This window comes from Hippoglossus stenolepis, chromosome 13 (assembly GCF_022539355.2).
Source record: "Hippoglossus stenolepis isolate QCI-W04-F060 chromosome 13, HSTE1.2, whole genome shotgun sequence".
NCBI classification, from domain to species: Eukaryota; Metazoa; Chordata; class Actinopteri; order Pleuronectiformes; family Pleuronectidae; genus Hippoglossus; species Hippoglossus stenolepis.
In genome coordinates this window covers 3,366,843-3,388,268 of record NC_061495.1, presented here as the reverse complement: position 1 = coordinate 3,388,268, position 21,426 = coordinate 3,366,843, and the positions used below count along the sequence as shown (strand labels likewise).

Here is a 21,426-nt window from a genome sequence, read left to right as displayed (position 1 = left end):
ATATGATTAGATGGTAAAGTTACCTTTATAATTTAATGCATTGCCTGTTAGCATGCTTACAGTATATTAGCATATAGCTCAAAGCTCGGCGGTGTGCTCACAGAAGTAGCAGCATGTGGTTTTGTTCATCATCTGTGTATGACCTATAACGGAGAAAAGAGACAAAACAATAAAGTGTGAGCAAGAACTCTTTCCACATTTGTTCCCCTGTGTGATTTTTTTCCTTGTCATATCATCATCTGAGTCAATTTTCCAATTCTTCAAAGTGGAAACAACAACACAGGGACTAAACTCATGTGACTTTGTTCAACCTTTATTTTCTGGACAAATGGAAGCATGGTCACTCAGTGGTTTGTGCTGTTGTTGTCCACACTATGACAGTGTGTGTTTCCATACAGGTGCTTGTGTGTGGAGATGAGTCTGAGTGTGTTTGTGTCTTAGCTCTGTGATAATCACCCGTCCATGGTGCACCCGGCCTCACAACCAGAGAAATCTGGGAAAGCATTCCTGTGTGTATTTCAAATCTAATGATTCTGTTTCTTTTATTCATTGTCTATTTACCCATTGTCAGGGAAACTGTGACTTAATACTTCATTTATATGTTTCATATCGTCTATGATGTAAAGTGTACCTTACCAAAGCTCTGTCTGACATGTGTTTGAGAAGCCTCAAAGAATTTGAATGTTTTAGATCTAAATGTTTTATGTTTTGATGCCATCGGTCCCTGGCGTGTTGGGATAAATTGACCTTGAGACAGACTCCACTCAAACCAAAAATAATGATGATGCTGGCGTGACTTGCAGTGATCTAGACTTGTTATTTGCTACCTTCCATACACTATAATACTGACGTGTTTCTATTATACTTCAAGCTCTGTGGTGTGGCTGCCTCTATGTGTACCAGTAATCCTCTCTGTCAACAGATCTGCGATACAATAATCTTATATATTCAAGTAAGAAAAGCTGAGGCTCTATCATCACTGGGTCCCACCAAGAAGATTAGTCATTCTCAGTACACAATAAGAACAGGTTCTTTCTTCATCACTGAATGGTCTGAGTTTGTTTTGTTTGATATGTAGGAAGCATCAATGCTCTCTCACATGCCTACAAGATGAATCACTATCTGAGGTTTCAGAAAGGTAGTAAAGGAAGACTGAATGATTATAGTAGTTATAATAGCTTTGCTATTTAAGGTAATAAAATGCCTAAATTACACTTCGCAAAATCAACATCTACACATTGAAACATACAGAACAAACACGAATTTAAAGCAAAATACAAAGACCTGAAAACTCAAGGCTCAATTTTAATTATTTAAACTTTATGGATTCAATAAAAATAAAGAGATAAAGTGAAATAAACCTATATTAAACTAATAGTTTTTTTTTTTTGTTCATTGTGGAAATCTGTTTTAAAAAGTGTATCTTCAGTGGGAATAGTCTGAAATAGAGATTTATTTGTTGTTGTTTTTTTGTTTTATGTACTTCCGCAAATACACCGCTGACCCACACTCCAGCATAGCAGGTGGCGGTAATGCGCCTTTAACGTTAGTTGCCACCCGCCATTAACAACAACAAGAAGAAGAAGAAGATGCGCGTGGTTTCCTCTGAAGATAACTAGCTTCAATTCCACTGATCCAACTAAACACTTCCACACGATGTCCTCTAAAGGCCGAGACAACGAGGACAGCTTTGAATGGCAGTCTGCACTCAAGGAGGAACTAAACAAGAAGGTACTGTTAGCAAAGAACATGTAGCTAGTGGCTAATGTAGGAGACACAAACATGTAGCTAGTGGCTAACGTGTGAGACACAAACATGTAGCTAGTGGCTAATGTAGGAGACACAAACATGTAGCTAGGCTACGAGACACAAACATGTAGCTAGTGGCTAACGTGTGAGACACAAACATGTAGCTAGTGGCTAATGTAGAGACACAAACATGTAGCTAGTGGCTAATGTATGAGACACAAACATGTAGCTAGGGGCTAATGTATGAGACACAAACATGTAGCTAGTGGCTAACGTGAGACACAAACATGTAGCTAGGGGCTAAAGAGAGACACAAACATGTAGCTAGTGGCTAATGTGAGAGACAAACATGTAGCTAGTGGCTAATGTGAGAGACACAAACATGTAGCTAGTGGCTAACGTGTGAGACACAAACATGTAGCTAGTGGCTAATGTATGAGACACAAACATGGACAAATGTGGCTAACGTGTGAGACACAAACATGTAGCTAGTGGCTAACGTATGAGACACAAACATGTAGCTAGGGGTAAGTGCAAACATGTGTGGCTAACGTGTGAGACACAAACATGTAGCTAGTGGCTAACGTATGAGACACAAACATGTAGCTAGTGGCTAACGTATGAGACACAAACATGTAGCTAGGGCTAATGTACGAGACACAAACATGTAGCTAGGGGCTAACGTATGAGACACAAACATGTAGCTAGTGGCTAACGTGTGAGACACAAACATGTAGCTAGTGGCTAACGTGTGAGACACAAACATGTAGCTAGTGGCTAATGTATGAGACACAAACATGTAGCTAGTGGCTAACGTGTGAGACACAAACATGTAGCTAGTGGCTAACGTATGAGACACAAACATGTAGCTAGTGGCTAATGTATGAGACACAAACATGTAGCTAGTGGCTAATGTATGAGACACAAACATGTAGCTAGTGGCTAACGTGTGAGACACAAACATGTAGCTAGTGGCTAACGTATGAGACACAAACATGTAGCTAGTGGCTAATGTAGGAGACACAAACATGTAGCTAGTGGCTAATGTGTGAGACACAAACATGTAGCTAGTGGCTAACGTATGAGACACAAACATGTAGCTAGTGGCTAACGTATGAGACACAAACATGTAGCTAGTGGCTAATGTAGGAGACACAAACATGTAGCTGGTGGCTAATGTGGCAAACATGTGCTAGCTAACGAGACACAAACATGTAGCTAGTGGCTAATGTATGAGACACAAACATGTAGCTGTGGCAAATGAGCTAGTGGCTAATGTATGAGACACAAACATGTAGCTAGTGGCTAACGTATGAGACACAAACATGTAGCTAGTGGTTAACGTGTGAGACACAAACATGTAGCTAGTGGTTAACGTATGAGACACAAACATGTAGCTAGTGGCTAATGTAGGAGACACAAACATGTAGCTAGTGGCTAACGTATGAGACACAAACATGTCTGAGTCTGTTATCAAGCTTTTCTGGCCGGAACAGGTTTCATTTCATCAGCTTAGTGAAATATGTGTTGTCATTAAATTCCAGATCAAGGAGCAGAAGGTTGTGGTGGACGAGCTCTCCAACCTGAAGAAGAACCGGGTGAGTGTGTTCAAGTGTGTTACGTATGAATGGGAATTAAGAAAGTAATTGCATTGATAACTTCTTTATGCGTATGACAACAAAGCTTTTGAATCCTTGAATTGTTTTTCAGAACGTTTACATCCAACAGAGGAACAGTAACATTTTCTTCTTGGCAGACAGAGCTCAGACACTGGGTTCATGCAAAAGTAAGTTCAGTGTAAACTGGAGTGAATTCACATAATTTCAATTGATAAGCTGATTGGTCTAATTCATTAACAATTTAAGCCGATGGTTGTTGATCATCTTGCCTTATAAGGTGATAGTGAAGTACGACTCTTTTATTTCTGTCCCCAGAGGAACTGGATAATATGAAAAAGGAGCTGCAGGACATGTGAGACTGATCGTCATCTCAACCATGTGTGGCATCTTTTGTCTGCTGAGTCTGTCACCTGCTCACTTTGAGTGGGACAAAACAGTTTATGAACATTTGAAGAGAAGAGGGCCCGACTGGAGCCAGGACCTCACAGTTACAGGCAGGGATCCTTGTTACCAGTGTTTATTCTCTGCCCACGTCCTTCACATGAGAGGTGTCCTCACCCCTCAGCCACTGCAAGACAACATTGGAAATGTGCTGGTGTGGAATGGGGAGATTTTTGGTGGCCTGCCAGTGAAGCCATCGGAGAATGACACTGTTGTTGTGTCTCAGTCACTGTTGTCCTGCAGCAGCCCCTCAGAGATCCTGTCAGTCCTGTCCAGTGTGAGGGGACCATGGGGGTTTGTTTACTACCAAAAGGCTGGAGACTACCTGTGGTTTGGCAGAGACTTCTTTGGCAGGCGGAGTTTGCTGTGGAGATTTGATGCAGGGGTTCTGACCCTGACATCTGTGGCGGCTCACGATCCTGGGCTGGATCAGGTTTCTTGGCAAGAGGTCCCAGCAGTTGGTGTTTACAGGATTGACCTGAAGGCAGCTACAGAGGCCGGCACTGTGACGTTTGAGGTTTATCCTTGGGCTACCTCTTGCAGTGACACTATACTGGAGTCTGTTCCCAGTGGCTGCACTGCTGTGATGAACCAATCAGGACTGGTGCTCACCTCACCTGTGTGCCCTCTAAATATGTCCATCCCAAAGTCATTAAATGAGGCAGATGCTCAGTCAAACTCAGATTCATCTGTCAAAGATCTGCAGCAGCTGCTTGCAAGCAAAGAGGGAAATTATGAGGTGAGTCGTCTTATTGATGTTCTGAGTGAGGCGTTGAGGCGACGTGTCCAGAGTCTGCCGATTGAGGACGAGGCAGCTAATAGTGACCAGGCCAGCATCGCTCTACTTTTCTCTGGAGGTATCGATTCTATGATTCTGGCTGTATTGGCCGACCGTCACATACCTGCCCATCAGCCAATAGATCTTCTCAATGTAGCATTCAAACTACAGGAGCCAAAGAAGCAGAAGGACTCAGCAAAGAATGTCAAGAAGCACAAAAATAAGCCAAACGACAATAAGACTGACGGAGCTGGTTCCCGAACATTCAGCCCCTTTGACGTTCCAGACCGAATCACTGGGAAAGCAGGTCTCAAGGAATTACAAGACCTGAATCCTGAGAGAAGATGGAATTTTGTTGAAATCAATATTACGCAAGAGGAGCTGCAGAAAATGCGCCAGGAACGCATCGGTCATTTGGTGCATCCGCTGGATACGGTCCTTGATGACAGCATTGGATGTGCTGTGTGGTTTGCAGCAAGAGGGACAGGGTTCATCACGGAGGACAAAGACCAGAGACCTTTCTCCTCATCATCTAAGGTGAGGTACTAAGTTAAGGGGATTCAATTGATGTGGAAATTCTAAATCACAAATTCATATTTACAGTAATTAAACCAAAATGGTAATGAATAGATATTGAACAATTCTCATTGACCCGCTTGTGTGTTGCAGGTCATTTTAACAGGAATCGGCGCAGATGAGCAGTTGGCCGGTTACTCCAGACACAGAGTCCGCTTTAAGACATCTGGACATGAGGGACTGATCCAGGAGTTAGCCATGGAGCTGGGCAGGATCCCCTCCAGGAATTTGGGCAGAGATGACAGAGTTATAGGGGACCATGGGAAGGAGGCGAGGTATGTGTGGAACTGGTTTCAAATGCAAATTTCAAGGTACCAGAACTGAAATCTTGAACTTGCTTATTTTGTCTGTGAAACAGTTGCTCTATAGCGCTACTAGTCATTCCATCATTATAAATACCAATAGGCCTTAAAAAACAGAAAACTTTTACAGTATAAATTGCTTGATTTGGCAAATTATAAGTGGATGTAGAATCCAAAGTCAGGGAGAGAACTACTTAAACTGACACTTTGGCTGATAACAGCTCAGAGTGGTTCAACAACTTGTTTGTCAGTGCGTACCCAAGTATGTACTTGTTTACTGGGTTCTTATGAGTTTCTTTAGACTAGGAAATAACATTTTGTCTCCAGTACGTCCATGTCCTTTTTTGGCAGCAGGAATCTTGACTTGTCATAGTAGGAAATACACAGGCGCCACAAACATAAGTGGCTCTGTTCCATTTCAGGTTTCCTGGAAGTCAGGCCATTGCAAGGGCTCTGGATCAAATTGTGCTTTTCCTGTCAAAATCTGCAGTGAAGAAAGACCCATTACTGTCGGTCAGAAAGCAGAAGAAGCAGGGCAACGCTCACCGATAGAGAAGCAATGAGATGTTTTCATACATATTGAAACTTAACAATGGACACAGAACATGTTACCAAGTTTCAATGTTTAGACTGAAACACAAGAGCAGTTACTGTGATAACAGCTTTTGATATTAGGTTCTGTCCAAGTCAGATGAGCAGTATTTTAACACCCTGCACCTGTTTTCATTTACTGTGTGTGTGGTTACACCATCAGGTCTGAGTGACATTTCTCTCTCGCTCATATTTATTACTTAATAGTACAAGGTTTGAATTTGTGTAGTTCCTGCCACAGTTCTCCCCCCCTCCACCACCACCATCAGCCACATCTGAAAAGGCCTGTGAACAGCAACACGCCGACATTTTCAACTGGAACTATGTATTTATCCAAAGAAATGGTCTCTATACTAACTGAGTGTTGTGGGGATTATCTGAAGAAACAGCAACATTGCATATATGTCAAATTCTTTTTATCAAAAAACAGGTGCTATAAGCACCACAGATGAAATTCCATTCACCCTCATTCATCCCTCTTGTATCTGCAGATTTCCGTTCTTGGACGAGGACGTGGTGAGCCACCTGAATTCTCTGCCTGTGTGGGAGAAGGCAGATCTGTCACTTCCTCGAGGTGTCGGGGAGAAACTCCTCTTGAGACTGACGGCGAGACAGCTCGGCCTCCGTCAGTCGGCAGTCCTGCCGAAAAGAGCCATGCAATTCGGCTCCCGCATCGCAAAGATGGAGAACAGTCGTGAAAAGGCCTCTGACAAGTGCAGCAGACTCCTCACTGGTTAGAGAAATCACGGGTTGTGAGGAATGATTTTAATTAAATTCACAGTTCTTGTTTTCCTGTTACAGATTCTTGACCATAATTTCACCAGCAGGGAATAATAAACGTGATGGTTTTTACACCATGTAAGACTTTGCATCCTGAAGATTTTCTTTGAAGTAAAGGTCACATTCGATGTAGGACGGCAAGTTTCCAACATCAAAACGCCCAGAAATCTGATGAACATACACTGGTTTCCTGAAAGAAAGAAGACATATATTGAGAAATGTTTTAAAGTGTTTGAGGAGATCCCTCATTCTTCAACTCCAGCAGAAATTACCTCGGAATGAGCCAAGACACAAAGTTTCCTGGGGCATCTTTCTCTTCAATAGGAGCTTCCTATGAGAATATAACAAAAAATACAAGTTACACTTTTCCCTCTCATGTCATATGAGGGAATTAAAATTATTGAATTTACCTCCTTCTCCTCAAGGAATGTATCCAACAGAGGGAGACTTTTCTTTGAGAACACGTAGAAACAAGGACACTGAAACACATTCAAATAAAAGTGTATTAGCTGCCTGTTATTAAAATATCAAAAATAAACACAGGCTTTGTTCAAGTTGGTAGGTACATAAAATACCAGTAACCCTAACTTACCAAATATTTATGACAGTGATTATAGCAAATAGTTTCAGGATAATGTAGCTGGACAATAATCCTAAACAGTCAAGACAACCAAACAGTTTTTATCTAGAATGATAATGTTCCTGAAACCAGAGAGACATGAAAATATCAGACCTGACCGACCTTTTCTACAGGATATTAAATATGAGTGCTGTGTTTTATCGTTTCAGCCAACACAACAAGTTGTATTAGTGTCGTGATACTATCTAACTTCACTGTAGGGACATAGGGTCATTGCTAATATCCACCACTAGTAGGCTGTGGTTGGTGTTTATGGTGAACTTACTGCTCTCCTGGACTTGGTCTCAGAAGGAAGAGGCTTCTCCTTCATGCAGAGGACACAAAGTTCACTGTCCACTTCCAGAATCCCGTATTTATGGGTTTCTGTACAGAAACAGAATAAAGAATCAACTGTGAGCACGAGGCAAAGCCAAGATTGACCCTTCTCACCGACGTGCACAGTGGTTCGTCCTGTCATAGTCTAAATAGTCTCTGGTTCTGAAAGCACCTGAGCAGCAGTGGTGGGATGTAACTAAGTACATTCACTTTCTATACTTAGGTTCATTTTTCATGCATCTGCACCTCAGTAGATTTTGTTTCAGGGACTTTTCACATTTACTCCACCAGATGTACTCGTTTCTACTCCACAACATTTTTACATTGCACTTTGTTTCATGTTCACACAATTTTTTATATTTAATTATCAATAATAAGGGGAATTGAACCACTGATCCAATCCGAGCAGGAAAGTAACAGACCATGTTCCCGAATGTGGATTTGAGGGAGACAACCACCAAGACTCAGCTTTTACTTTTAATTCTTTAAGGACAAATACAAACTTTTACTCAAGTAGACAAGTTAATGTGGTATTATTACTTTATACCATATCTATTTGTACCTTTACTTCAGTAAAATGTTTGAGTACTTCCTCCACCACTGCTGCTTAGCATCACTTTGTAAATGCTGCAACACTCACCTTCATCTCTGCACTGGTACGACAGCACCAGACAGCTGTCACCACACTTTGCCTGGAAGTCAGAAAACTTCTCTTTGACTTGACTGAGGCTGAAATCTTCTTTAAAAAGTGTATCACTGTTCAGGGTTGGAGAGAGAGAGCTGCATCAGTCAGGAACAGGACGTGACTTCATATCAATACGAGTCTATGTCTCTGAATGGTGATGTTGATACTGCAGGTTTGAAGACATACCCTCCAATAGCTATGACATGGTCCTCTATCTTGAAGTGCTTTACGGCAAGCTGCAGACAGGCCACAGCACCAAGGCGCTCCTGGTGGAAGGACAATATTTAAGAGGTTTACAGAGAACGTGTATTTATAAAATATGACCCCAAAACTAGAGATGGCAGTGATTATTTACATCATTGCTTCTCGTCTGATCGCTGAGAATCTGGACATTAGTGAAATGTGTGGCCCACTCTTCGAACGCAGCTCGGTACAGAGCGTTGGTCTGGAGAGGAGAGCAGAGGAAACAGGTCATTCACAGAGGACACACGTGGATCTGAGGACGAGCTCCATATAACACAATATCTGTATCAGCTGTTTGAATCAAGTGGGTGACATCTACTGAGGATATTATAAAGTACAACTTACTGAAGGCAGCTGGTCACTTCATGTATATTACTGATACAGTAATATACTGATGGGGACTAATATCATGGAGATCATTTCAACTGCTAAATACTGTTGGGAAGTTAGTTTTTTAATCATAAACAAAGCTACTACAAACTTACTATTAAATGTAATATACATCATGAATGAGTGCATTGCAAGCCAGTAATAAATAGTGGAATATAGTATAATACAGTTTAGTAGTAAGTAGTACTACAGAAGTACTCGAGTCCAGTACTTGACCTTTGAACCAGTGACTCACCACAACATACACAGAGTCCACAGCACCGGACGCGGTCAGCGCTCGAACCCAGTGGGAGATCAGTGCGCAGCGGCCCACCGGCAGCAGCGGCTTCGCACTGCCGACCAGGTGATCGAACCTCCCGCTGCGGTCCGCCGACACGTCCCTCTGGAGCCTGGTCCCGTAACCGGCCGCGAGAATGACGGCTTTCATCGCACCTGTGGCCCGGGGGGGGGGAGCGGATGTTGGCCGGTGTCACCTGGTGGTGTTGTCCGCAGCTGCTCGGGCGGAACTAGTTTTTTAAAAGTTAGAAAACAACAGCGGAGCGACCCAGGTACGGACTCTTCTCGCGAGATCACCAGCCCTGTGAACACGGAGCTGATGTGATCTCGCGAGATTATGGCTTGACACTAGCTCCGTCGCTTCCGGTTTGTATCTACAAATTAAAAGTCCCATATATTCCCCTAATTTTGTAGAATAAATGGCCAAAGCTATAACTATTAAATAATTGGTTTTCAAAACGTTTTTTTAGAGAGTTATGCTGATTGCACACTAACACTGTTAAGCACGATCTTAATTATTATTATACCACTGGGCAGTATTGGGGGAAAATAATGGACAGAGACAGAAAACCAGTGTTTTGTTGATTTATCACAACAATTGAAGACCTACAGAAATCCATACACAAAACGTTATTATACTGTATTTATTTCCTCAAAACTAATTTCTACAAATACAAAAACAAATCTCTTGACAAGAAATCGTAAAAAAAAATTAACTGTTGAGGCCAGACTCTTATTTTGAGTGTATTTGTCATTCCATGTCCTCGCTGCCGCTGTCAGCCTCCGAGCCGGTGGCTTCTGCTTCAACATCTCTCTCTCGCTCCTGGAAATCTGAAGGTTCAGGTTCAGAAACCTCCGATGGCTCGTCAGCTGCCTCGGAGTGAGGGGATGGTGTATCACTGTCTCTCGACAATTCCACCTGAAGAGAAGCAAAAGAAGGGGGGTTAGGGTGAGACACCTTTGTGAGGAACATTTTGAGCACCGAACGTTTAGAGTGGCCAAGCAATGGATTATACCAATGATAAGATAGAAGTACAAAGTTGTAAGCATGTGTGTGTTATAGTGTTGTCCTGTTAATTTCTAGTATTTTGATGCAAATTGGAATAAAGTATTGTCAAATGTAAAGCTTTCGTGAACCCCAGGAAGAATAACTTCTGCAAAGCTGTAGCTAATGGAGACAAACTAAACCTTTCAACTTTTAAATACACTTTTATTCATCTTAACTCATTTTCATACATAGATCTTTGTGGCCAGTGGACAATTGGATCTGTTGGTCCATTCTAGTCCAAAAGATATGTTGGCACAAGCAACCTCATTGCCATTGCTACCATGACACCAACATATACACGTAATTGGTCAATTTCATGTGATGTAATGCAACCTCATTTAATTCAATTTACCTGGGAGACATTGTCAAAACTTTCCTCTTGTATCACAGGTTCAAACTCTTCTTGCTCCATTGGTTCTTCATCCTGCATGATGGCTGGCTCGTGCTGGACCGGCTCGTGCTGGATCGTCTCAGGCTGGAACAGTTCGTGCTGGACCTGCTCGCGCTGAACCGGCTCGTGCTCGAACAGTTCGTGTTGGACCGGCTCGTGCTCGAACAGTTCGTGCTGGACCTGCTCGTGCTCGAACAGTTTGTGTTGAACCGGCTCGCGCTGAACTGGCTCGTGCTGGAACAGCTCGTGCTTTACCGGCTCGTGCTGGAACGATTCTTGTTGAACCGGCTCGTGCTGGACTTCCATCTCTGGTTCTTTCAGTGTTGCAGTGGTAACCATTTCTGTGGCAGCTGGAGCAGTGAGTGTTTCGATCTGTATGATGAAGCAGAGAGGGACCCAATGATAAGTAAATAAACGGAGGGACGCCTCATTTTTGTGGACCCTCATAATTTACACTATATGAGCCGCTAGTTAAGAGAAAAAGGAATTCACACGATTACACAGGCTCTTGAAGAATATCTATACCTATGTCACTCAAGGACATACAACTTTTATGGCACAGAAAAGTGAGAGTAGCATCTCTATCCATTACCTCCTTCTCCACAACTGGCTCTACTGGTTTCAGTGGTGACTTTTTATTTGCTTCCAGGATCGTCATGATGGAGGTGGGTATGTGAGCTTGCTGTTATAGAGAAAAAGAGGCAGTTAGTAACTAAGTAAAGCCCAAGAGAAATAGAACTGTGGACTGGGAATGCGGTTGATTTAACTCGGTACCTGATGAGGGGTGAAGGAGAGGACGTGCTGTAGAAGAGGATCTCTCATCTCTGGGCAGCGTTCAAACACACTCGTCAGTTGGGCGGGCGGCAGCTGCAGGAGCACGCTGTACGACTGAGGCTTGGTCCTTTGGCAGCATTTCACAAATCCTTCCCACACCTTAGGATACTTCCACACCTACAACGGAGCGTAACAACCAGTGTCACACAGCAAAAATGATAACGGTGATTGATATTGATCTGTGAACTTTCTCCAGTCCAATATTGGGTTTTGACACAGCTATGAACATTGAACCTCACGACTGCAGAAATAATCGGCTGGAGTTTGATGCTGACCTGCTTCACAATGAGGCGGGACAGGATGTTCATGACAAAGCCGCCCAGTCTGGGATACATGGTGAGAGACTGGATGACGGTGCGCATGAGCAGCATGGGGAGGGGGCTGTGCTCCATCAGCTGCTGCATCACCACGGCCAAAACCTCCGACGTGTAGACATTCTTTTCCCCGAAGCAGAGGTTGGTAGCTGCAGTAAAGACACAAACAGCATAATGGGTATTGCCAACGGACTGATTGGTAAATTGGTGCAGATCTAGATCAGGGGGCATATCCAGGATATTCCCCCACTTTCTTTAACATTTCGAGGAAGTTTTTTATCATTTTCACAGATTTCACGGGGAGAGGAATGTGCTCTACTGGGTGCCATCCTAGTTATACATATTAAATAATGTTTTGGCTGGAAGGTTTAATCCCTGACCACAAACCTTTTATGATAGACTTCATATCACATTTGGTGGAGTCTATGTTGTGTAAGGCAATGAGCAGGTCTCCTGGGGTGAGAGGGGACACAGACGAACTTCCTTCGCCTGAAAGACAACACAAAACAGTTATTGTATGTGTATGTGTAAAAAAAACAGTCAGGAAGGAAGGTAACCTGACAAACATGACCCTTACTGTGCTGAGTTCCCAACAGACGGTTGAACACCTCCTTCACTACAATGGGGTTGAGTTTGATGAGCTTGGGGAGAGCCTGGATGACTTCATTCTTTAGGAGGAAGAAACAAACAAAATAAAATCCAGGTGAGGATGCATTGTGATTTTCAAATACTAGTATGACAGCTGAGATGAAGTGTGATAAACATTTGTGTCAGAGTGTCAGAACTTTACCTTTTCTAGGCCATTTATGACCGGAATAAGGAAACGAACATCAGGCACACGTTTGTGGTAAAGATCTCGAACTCTCTCCACCAGCTCAGGAGACGGAGGCACTGAATACAGGAAATAAAGGATTCACATCAACGCCGCTCATTTGACCTCATCTATTGTGAACTGGGTGTTAAACTAATTATTGCTTTTTACCTTTATCGGTCAAAATGTGCAGACAGCGCGTGACTAGAGTCTCTGCTCCTTTAGGACAGTTTTCAACCAGAAGCAGCAGCTCTGGCGAGTTCATTCCCATTCCACGGATCTACAAACATGGTGCGAACAAACATGGTTATTACGATTCAAAATGAACACAGCTCAAGAGATGCATTTATTAATTGAGTTTCTTCCTTTGGTGGGTGACTCTTTATGAACATTAACATTTTTAAACTACAAGTGAGATGACATTGCAGGTTTCTGACAGTTGTGTTTCCTTCTTTTTGTTTTCACCACCATGACCCGTTGCTCTTGCTGTCATTTATCTTATCTAATGGGCAAGTTAAAAACACATGTGCAAAAATGGATTTTAAATAACTAAAACATACATTTCTACATACATAAAACTACTGAATTTAATCTTCATTTAGTTGTATAGAGAGGCTCACTCGTGCTCACAAATACTAATAAACTGACTTGACAGTCTCATACAAGACTATCAACCAACGAACAAAAAGAAGGAGCATCCTCCAAAAGACGGAACCAGAGTGAGAGGTGACTCACCGGCTGCTCTATTGCTCGGAGCACACTGCGCTTGATGTCAGCGATGGCCTCAGTGTAGACAGAAGCGAGCTCATGGACCAGCCGGTGGTTTAGAGGAAGCAGAGACAGGTAGAGGAACAGACACTGTCTCACGGTCTCTTCAGTCCAGGGAGACGCCACCTCTGTCTCAAACACACGAAAATGTGAGGTTACAGTAAAAAAGATAAATCGTGTTCGTCAGGTACAGCCCTATATTGAAAAGATCCATATTTATCACACCTGTGTCTTTGTCAGCCCCAAAGAGAAGAGATGGAGGGTTGGGATGGACAAGAAGCTGCAGGTAGTTCAGGGCAAACTTTTCTATGTAGTCTCTGAGCTGGTCTTTCTCATACATACGCTTCAGAAAAGCCAGAGCGGTGGTCCGCACCTGAAAACACAACACAGCCACTGAAAATTACAGAAACTTTTCAGGAATGTACAAAGGTGTGAGCTGCACTTCAACAAAATACAGACAAGAAATATCATCACCTTCTCTTTTTCGTGTGAGCTGAGATCAAGAAGAACATGCAGATACTGAAACTGCCTTGAGGGCCGTTTGATGATGAGCTCCTTCAGAGTCGTCATGCCCAAATACACCCGAGACTGAAACAAAGGTTACAACAAAGAGTTAAGTGGACATGTTGGGACTTAACACTACACAAAATGTCTTCGTCCTGCCTTTTACCTCGTCCTCGCAGTACCGTCTTATTACTTCCAAAGCAGATTCTGTTATAATGGGAGCCTCCAGAACCAGTTTGGTGAAGAGTCTAATGTGAAAACAAATGTGACTCAGTTTGTGCTGGTGTCAGAAAATAAACAATGTTTCACCATTATCAGTCAACACAGAAGATACGTCCACTAAACCATGTCTATCATTTTGTTAAGTAAGAGTTAGAGACATGATGAATGTTCCCTCACCCGTCTCTCTGCTCTGGTTTCTCCTGCAGGCCGGAGAGCAGCGTGTAGAGACAGTGATCATAACTTTCCAACTGCCCAGAGGGCAGCTGGCTGAGGTAAGTGTTGTACTCTTGGTACAGGAGAGAAAATGCCAGGTCACTCCTGGTCCTGATGTCCTCTAGAATAAACGCCAGCACATCTTCTTTCATCGTCCCTTCAAATTGCGTCACAAGCCTGGCGAGGAGCTTCACTCGGACCTGCCACAAACATTCAATATGATCACCTTGTGAAACGGGCACTCGTTTTGAGAGCAAAAGGCCTAAAGAGGTTCATTAGAAATCATGTACAGGCAGAGTACTTACATGGGACATGCCACTTTGAGCAATAGCCTTCTCTGAATGCAGGATGCGTTTGATTGCTTTGGAGGTCAACGTCTCAATCTGCGGGTCTGATAACGGCTGGACGACATCTGACAACCGAAACACTTTTTTCCTCCCAGTTGCCCCTGTCATTCTAGAAAAGAACAAAAGCATAAGCTGCTCAGAAATGAAATCCATCAAATTGTATTTGTATAGGCCATATTCACAATTTGTCTCATAGGGCTTTAACAAGGTGTGACATCCCCCGTCCTTAACCCTCAACAAGTGTAAGCGGAAAAAACTACCAAAAAAAAAAACAATTAACGGGAAAGAAAAGGCAGAAACCTCAGAGAGCCACGTGTAAGGGATCCTCTCCCAGGACGCTCAGAAGTGCAATAGATGCTGCGTGTAACTAAGACGATTGGGTCTGGAGGTCTGGACTTTCTGATATGAAGAACGCAGCAGTGCTGGTCTGATAGCAGCTATATAGGATAGTAAGTGTGACCTATACAAAAGGGGCAGCTTTCAGTGTTTGTGCCAGAACTCACTTGGTTTGTGCAGTGGGCACGATGGGCTCAGGAAGCCTCTTGACTGTGGCGGGACTGGGAGCCTCAGCGGTTGAAGCGTTTTCTGTGTAACCTCCCACCACGGAGATCGCTTGGCCCTTCATCGCAACTTTGCGTTTGATGAGCAGGTCTTTAGATGCAGAGTCTTCGTCATTATCTTCCACTTTGCAGGCATCTTCCTCTCTGGCTTTGCACTTTTCAAGTCCTAAGATATACAGTAAATGTGTGTGGGAGATTCTATTATCAAATTTAAAACAATACATATCTGATGACATTTGGATGAAATTGTTGTGACAGATACTTTAACAGTTATATTGTCGTGAAACCATAAATTATTACAAAATTATAAAATACAAAAACATATTTTTAGTCCCAGCTAATTTATATTAAAAAACACATTCATATTGTTAAAAAATTATAACATATTTCTGTCAAAGAACAAAACATGTCCCCCCATTGTTTTTTCCATTTATCTATTTTTATTATTTGCATATTTTTGTATATATAATGTATGTTTCTTTGTATAAATAAATAATAAAAAATCCTTATCCAAACCACTAAATGCTGCGCCCTCTGATGACAGTGTCCTTGTGACTAACCTGGACCAATCCCGGCTGAAGTCATCTGTGTGGCCATCAGCCTGGCCAGATGTTTAATCTGTGCATCGGTGCCTGCTGACTCCACAGGCGTGTATGTGGCCTGGAAGGATGCTGGCATGACATCAGGCAGATACACCATGCTGAGGAGCACCTAAAACAACACAGAGACATAAGCTGAGCTGTCACACAATCTAATTTAAATGAGAAACAAACAAAGAAAGTTGGCCGCTGCTCACCAGGTTGGCAACATTCTGTGGGTTGAGCAGTGGGTGCAGAAACTCAGCTGTGAGGTCAATGGCCGACTGTACGACTGGAACAGCAGCTGGTTTAGGGGCGGTGAGAGGAGCCGGCTCCTCTTTGTCCTCATCGTCTTCCATCATGGTCGGTTCTAAACTCAAGAGGAACAATCATCAGAAATAATGACACTGCAAATAGATTAAACTGTAAAGTAGTAAATGGCAGAATGTATACGACGGTAGAAAATGTTTTTTTTAATAATTTCTATTCCTTCTACTTTCTACAGTTAAAATTGAATCACTACAATCATGCTGAATGTGACTGTGATCACCACTCACCCATCTTAACCTTTTTTCCCTCTGTGTATTGTTCATGGCGCGGTCTTTTGCGCTGCTCGCGCACTACAGGTGTGGAGCGGGTTATTTCATTCTGGGGCATTCCCAGGTCCAGCAGCAGAGTGCTGATCTGACCCTGGTACTCCAGGCTGCAGGGATGCTTGAGGACTGCCACTAGGTGCAGCTTCAGGTTTTTCCGCACGCTGCTCACCTGAGACTTGGCCAGAGTGGGCGGCAGGTTTGCTAAAAAGGTTCAAGTATACAGAAAGAAATGAAAAATAGGTATTTAATATATCATATTATATAGAGTGAAATTATGTATTGAGCACAAACAATCAACATTTTCCATCTGAAAGTAACATTGTTTGCATGATCCAGTTTAAATTGATTTACATTAACCACTACACTAGCTAGAACAATCGTTGTTTTTGTACAGGAAAGCTAAGGCTTCCGTTTTCTGCCTTAACACATTGTACGTTCACAATTGGTGTCGCCAGGGGATTTAACCTTAACTGCCTGTGAGAGATTGTTGTTTGCAGGGCTCCAGACTAACTTTTAACAAATTCTGTTGGACAATATTTTGTCCCAGAAATTATTGCGATAAATTATATTATTGTCATCATTATGAAACTACTTTAAACCACTGGTATAATGGTATTATAGCATAATCAGGCAAGTTCCCTCTTTCAAAGAGCAATGGACTTAATTCTAAGGAATATTAAGTCAGACATTTGAACGAGAATTTGAAATGTTAAAATGTCCTAAACATAATAACCCTAACCGTAATAAAATAACCACACACAACCAACACAATAAATAAAATGGACTCTCTGGTTGTGTTCTCAAAAATCACTTTGCCTTTATTTAGCTAAATTTGATGTATTTCTTTTTAAAGCTATAACACAATTCTGCACTTTTATCATTTATTGACTCACTTTAACTTTCATCTTAGGTTGTACCGATTTTACCGATATAAAGAATTTAAAGATTCTCCAAGAAATGACGTCACAGTAAACAAAAACTACCAATGTAGTCACTGGCTGATCATTTCTATTGCGTAGTTCAAAGGGTTAAATGGTGTTTTGTGATTGTGTGTGTACACAACACTGGCTCAAAAGGACTCACCATGCAGTGTCTCGTATGCCTGCACCACCTCTGACATGAACATTGGCCTCTGACGGGCAATAGAGGCCAGTGAGCCCAGTGCTGTAGTGAGGTTGATGCTGGAAATGGCCGGGTGGACCATGAACTTCAGCAGCTTCTCCAGCGCAGACTTTCCCTCCTCACACAAGACATCTGTTGAAAATTGAGAACGACAAGATTTTGATGGACTGAACTGAAAAATATATAAATACATTTTCCCCTGTGCTAGGATTCTAAGATCTGTACCGTATCGAATGTACGAGTGATCTTTAGGAACTTTATCCAGGCTGATGTCCCCCTCCTGTCTTTTGGGGATGTCAGAGTCTGATGTCCGTGCTGACAGACTGATAATTAGTGCCTCTGTGAACTTGATGGCATGAGTGCGCACGCCGTCATTTTCAGAATCCAGGTGGGCCAGAACATCCCCTTTCATCTGTGTGACCATATCCCAGCATGCCTCCTGCATATCTGATGCTCCTTTGGCGCGCAACAGCCACTGTCACAAAAGAGAATAGAGGTTTGAAAAGACAACCGGTAGTGGTTACACAAACTGATTTGTGTGACTGACTGCATCACATGTACTGTATTTCTTCTTTTGGTCCATAATGCGTAAGTTTGAGCATTTCATGGAAAATTGTATTAACCTGCAGAGTAACTTTGTACAGCTGGGTGAGAGTGAGGATGGCTTTTTTCACCACATTCACACTTTCATCCTTCAGCAACATGTTCAGGTTGGCAATCAGTCGGAGGAGAAGCTCATTGTCCCTTTTACTGCGAAACACACAAAACAGTAAAGGATTAAAAAAGTTGGGACCTTTTTTCTATGATGAACATGAAATTTCAAACTTGTCAAGTAACTCACCAAGCTTCCTCTATGAAGCCAATGACAAACTTTTTAACCTCAATAGACTTGTCAGTCTGAAACGCAATCATCTCCTACAGGATGAAAAGAACAGTTTGTATATGTCAACTGCACAGAACATTTTATATTTAATTTGGCTTATTCATTACCTGTATAAATTACATGTCAAATAAACTACAATTAGTGAACAAAGCTGCACAAAGGTTTACTTACATCCAAGAAATTGTCGAGAAGAGACGGGTCCTTGTTGATGATAAGCTCCTGGACCTGAAATATTAAATAAATTCACTGATTCTAGTTTGCCCCCAATTGCCTTCATATGGTTGTAAATACATGAATCACAACCCAACACACAGACTGGGGCATAGAGCAGGGACACACCCAGGAAGGATCCATACATCAATACATGAAACTGTACATAACTAAAGTAATGTTTGGAAAACATTTTGTCTATATTTTGGGGAAATGCATGTATTTCACACTGATGCCAGATTAAGCTTTGAGGTCATTATTATAACTTGAAGGAATCAGACTACAAACCTGTTTGAGCACAGCAAGCTTCTCATCTGTGGGAATCAGAGCCGCCTGGTTCAGGAGATCCACCACCTGAGAGGACGAGAGAAAACCTTCACTGTTACTACATGAAAAGAAAGGCCGGGTGTCATCGGACCCAAATTATAGTGATTATATTTTTCCTCATTTGTTAATATAACAGCTGACTTGTTTTATGCCGAATGTTCTAGGGTTGTGCTACCAAGCAAGTTCCACATATCCAGGATATCTCTTCATTATTTAGCTTCATTGGCCACAATGATAACCTGGACTATGAAGTTGGTTTTCAACTGTCTCAGTTAACCCTGGGTTTTCTTATACATGTGTTCATGGGACAAAAGTGGAGTCGTTAACTAAATGCAACATATTCAGAACCATGAATAGTTTTTTTATTATGTTATGAGAAGAATGTGATGTTGATCACTGAATTAGAAATAAACTGTAGAGTAATTTTCAATCTTTACAGTATAAGGCTATGGATAATCTGTAAGAAAGCAGAGGATTCTTATTAAGGCATTCATAAGTAGTATAGGTATTTAGGTATAGGTTTAAGTCTGATGATGAACAAACTATGTTCAACATATGACACAGCTAAAAAAGTTATGGTGATGTCAAAGCTGAGAGAAGAGAAGTAAGTAATGTGTGATGAGCTCAGTCTGACCGAAACGTTTATGTTAATTTATGAACTCGGACAAAAGTGTGTAGGTATTTGAACAAACATCTACCTTCACACACTGATCTACATTTCTCTTGATCATGAATGAATATTTCAGCCCAATTGACCGGATCAAGCATCGTCTGGTACGTCTCTGAACTTTGGCAGCAGGAACAAGTCTGACATTACTTCATCTTCCATAAACTCAAAGTTCATAATTGGGCTGTGATTCTTTTCTATTCAACGTATCTGATCATGATATTGACATTTCATTTTGTTGCATGTCACTTTGGGGGGTTCTCTTGTTTCTCTCACATCATATAAAGAATCCAGAGTGAACTGATATCAAGCTTAGAGCAGGTTTGTGTGTTCTACACCTGCCTCGTGCTGCAGGTCCCGGGTCTGCAGCATTAGGATGTAAACAGTTACCTTCTCACTCGTGGTCATGTCGATCATGTGGGAGGTTTCTCCCTCCTCTGGAGACAGGTCCATGCTGCTGCTCCGCTTCTTCTTCTTCTTCTCTCACTGCTGTGTGGACAACATGCTCCTCAACGAGGAGGTGGGACAACGGGATCTCTGTGGAGGTGGAGATGTGGATCCTGTTAATGACACAACAACCCGCCAGGATGTGTCCCGCTGCAGGTCAGAGTGCGTCAGTGTACGTCCCCGTGTGCGACCCGTTACTGGTCTTAGTAGTAGACCATATTAGTCCCATCACTACACACCAGTAACGTCGTTAATGACCAAACTTCCAACGCGAAGTATCACAAACACAAAACACTCCGCTAACTAGCTAGCGAAGTAGCCCCGTGCTAACCGCAATGCTAACCCCTGCGAGCTGTTGTACGGACAGATGCGTTGCGGCTACTCACAGATACTCAGGCTCGTTACTTCGTCAGAGTAACAACAAGTAACTGTGGCTGGTGTCACCGACGTATCGATACAGAAACTTTCACGGTATTAAACCGCTAAACCGAAGCTGCCATTTTTCATTGAAGCAGCGGTGCTACTTCTTCTTCTTCTCCTTCCTCTTCTTCTTTTGTGAACTGAGCGCATAGCGCCAGAGGCAGCCGCCCCCTGCTGGAGACTGCGAGCACCTTTCCGAGAAGACGTTTCCTCTTCTCATACTTTGATTAAAACAGATAATACAGAACATAATAAAAACGCTAAAAACAAAAAAAGACACCCTGTTAATACACGTGTTAAATTAATTTATTGCTTTATGTGGAGTTAAGACACAATATTTTGGTTTTATTCTAGCATCAGTAAAACAAGGAGGTTGATCCCTTCAAATCGAGTGAGGTTACTAACATGATCATTTCTATATTTATTATATTGATATTAGTATCAGTGTAGTATTTTTAAATTGGTAAATATTTTTTTCTTTTTCTGTGTGTGTGTGTGTGTGCTTTATATGCTTTATTGTTGACAGAGTTGAAGGTTTAAAATTGTTTAAGTCACAAAGGCCTGTTCAAAAATTTGCCTAAGTCATTTATTCCTCTTATGTTACATAATTGACAGACATCGTTATTAGTATGTCAATAGTCATCTATTTTCATAACCTTTTTTAGTGGAATTATTAATAAATATCATATATTCAATATTTGGTTAATTGTTTTGTGTTTTCTGAAAAACCTGAAAATAGTTTAAAAGGGTGACGATATATAAAAGCCTTTTTCATCAGG

General features: G+C 42.1%; 4 protein-coding genes across 4 annotated transcripts; 2 read left to right on the top strand and 2 right to left on the bottom strand.

Moving 5' to 3' along the window:
• The first annotated feature begins 1,529 nt into the window (after positions 1-1,529).
• Positions 1,530-3,826, top strand: LOC118119710 (ASNSD1 upstream open reading frame protein). The gene is made up of 4 exons (XM_035173887.2): positions 1,530-1,731; positions 3,294-3,347; positions 3,460-3,535; positions 3,684-3,826. Exons 1-4 carry the CDS (start codon positions 1,657-1,659, stop codon positions 3,722-3,724), a joined length of 246 nt encoding a protein of 81 aa, XP_035029778.1. The 5' UTR covers positions 1,530-1,656; the 3' UTR covers positions 3,725-3,826.
• On the top strand, positions 3,745-6,925 carry asnsd1 (asparagine synthetase domain containing 1). Its single transcript, XM_035173884.2, has 3 exons — positions 3,745-5,124; positions 5,257-5,438; positions 6,548-6,925. The coding sequence occupies exons 1-3, from the start codon at positions 3,745-3,747 to the stop codon at positions 6,792-6,794; spliced, it is 1,809 nt and encodes a 602-aa protein (XP_035029775.2). The 3' UTR covers positions 6,795-6,925.
• zgc:136439 (uncharacterized protein LOC678627 homolog) lies at positions 6,456-9,664 on the bottom strand. The gene is made up of 8 exons (XM_035173886.2): positions 9,345-9,664; positions 8,832-8,921; positions 8,663-8,742; positions 8,432-8,547; positions 7,742-7,839; positions 7,247-7,315; positions 7,109-7,167; positions 6,456-7,026 (listed from the first exon to the last, which is right to left on the bottom strand). The coding sequence occupies exons 1-8, from the start codon at positions 9,534-9,536 to the stop codon at positions 6,906-6,908; spliced, it is 825 nt and encodes a 274-aa protein (XP_035029777.1). The 5' UTR covers positions 9,537-9,664; the 3' UTR covers positions 6,456-6,905.
• A 292-nt stretch (positions 9,665-9,956) lies between these two features.
• Positions 9,957-20,799, bottom strand: sympk (symplekin). The gene is made up of 27 exons (XM_035173883.2): positions 20,614-20,799; positions 20,171-20,317; positions 19,075-19,140; positions 18,748-18,801; positions 18,535-18,608; positions 18,317-18,443; positions 17,919-18,168; positions 17,655-17,825; positions 16,533-16,772; positions 16,194-16,345; positions 15,958-16,108; positions 15,341-15,563; positions 14,796-14,946; positions 14,455-14,690; positions 14,222-14,303; positions 14,026-14,139; positions 13,777-13,924; positions 13,519-13,679; positions 12,955-13,063; positions 12,763-12,863; positions 12,550-12,640; positions 12,360-12,461; positions 11,934-12,121; positions 11,599-11,775; positions 11,417-11,506; positions 10,786-11,196; positions 9,957-10,304 (listed from the first exon to the last, which is right to left on the bottom strand). The coding sequence occupies exons 2-27, from the start codon at positions 20,231-20,233 to the stop codon at positions 10,137-10,139; spliced, it is 3,900 nt and encodes a 1,299-aa protein (XP_035029774.2). The 5' UTR covers positions 20,234-20,317; positions 20,614-20,799; the 3' UTR covers positions 9,957-10,136.
• Between the last annotated feature and the right edge of the window lie 627 nt (positions 20,800-21,426).

What these genes read in the sequence shown, in the direction of transcription:
- LOC118119710 (XM_035173887.2), top strand. Translation starts at nt 1,657, where the DNA reads ATGTCCTCTAAAGGCCGAGACAACGAGGACAGCTTTGAATGGCAGTCT. An exon ending in AGGAGGAACTAAACAAGAAG is followed by an intron (nt 1,732 to 3,293) that starts GTACTGTTAGCA and finishes ATTAAATTCCAG; the next exon opens with ATCAAGGAGCAGAAGGTTGT. An exon ending in GACACTGGGTTCATGCAAAA is followed by an intron (nt 3,536 to 3,683) that starts GTAAGTTCAGTG and finishes TTCTGTCCCCAG; the next exon opens with AGGAACTGGATAATATGAAA.
- sympk (XM_035173883.2), bottom strand. Translation starts at nt 20,233, where the DNA reads ATGGACCTGTCTCCAGAGGAGGGAGAAACCTCCCACATGATCGACATG. An exon ending in AGCTTGCTGTGCTCAAACAG is followed by an intron (nt 18,802 to 19,074) that starts GTTTGTAGTCTG and finishes TTAATATTTCAG; the next exon opens with GTCCAGGAGCTTATCATCAA. An exon ending in GGCATACGAGACACTGCATG is followed by an intron (nt 16,773 to 17,654) that starts GTGAGTCCTTTT and finishes GAACCTTTTTAG; the next exon opens with CAAACCTGCCGCCCACTCTG.
- zgc:136439 (XM_035173886.2), bottom strand. Translation starts at nt 9,536, where the DNA reads ATGAAAGCCGTCATTCTCGCGGCCGGTTACGGGACCAGGCTCCAGAGG. An exon ending in ATCAGACGAGAAGCAATGAT is followed by an intron (nt 8,743 to 8,831) that starts GTAAATAATCAC and finishes TCCTTCCACCAG; the next exon opens with GAGCGCCTTGGTGCTGTGGC. An exon ending in GTGTCTTGGCTCATTCCGAG is followed by an intron (nt 7,027 to 7,108) that starts GTAATTTCTGCT and finishes TCTTTCTTTCAG; the next exon opens with GAAACCAGTGTATGTTCATC.
- asnsd1 (XM_035173884.2), top strand. Translation starts at nt 3,745, where the DNA reads ATGTGTGGCATCTTTTGTCTGCTGAGTCTGTCACCTGCTCACTTTGAG. An exon ending in CTTTCTCCTCATCATCTAAG is followed by an intron (nt 5,125 to 5,256) that starts GTGAGGTACTAA and finishes TGTGTGTTGCAG; the next exon opens with GTCATTTTAACAGGAATCGG. An exon ending in GACCATGGGAAGGAGGCGAG is followed by an intron (nt 5,439 to 6,547) that starts GTATGTGTGGAA and finishes TTGTATCTGCAG; the next exon opens with ATTTCCGTTCTTGGACGAGG.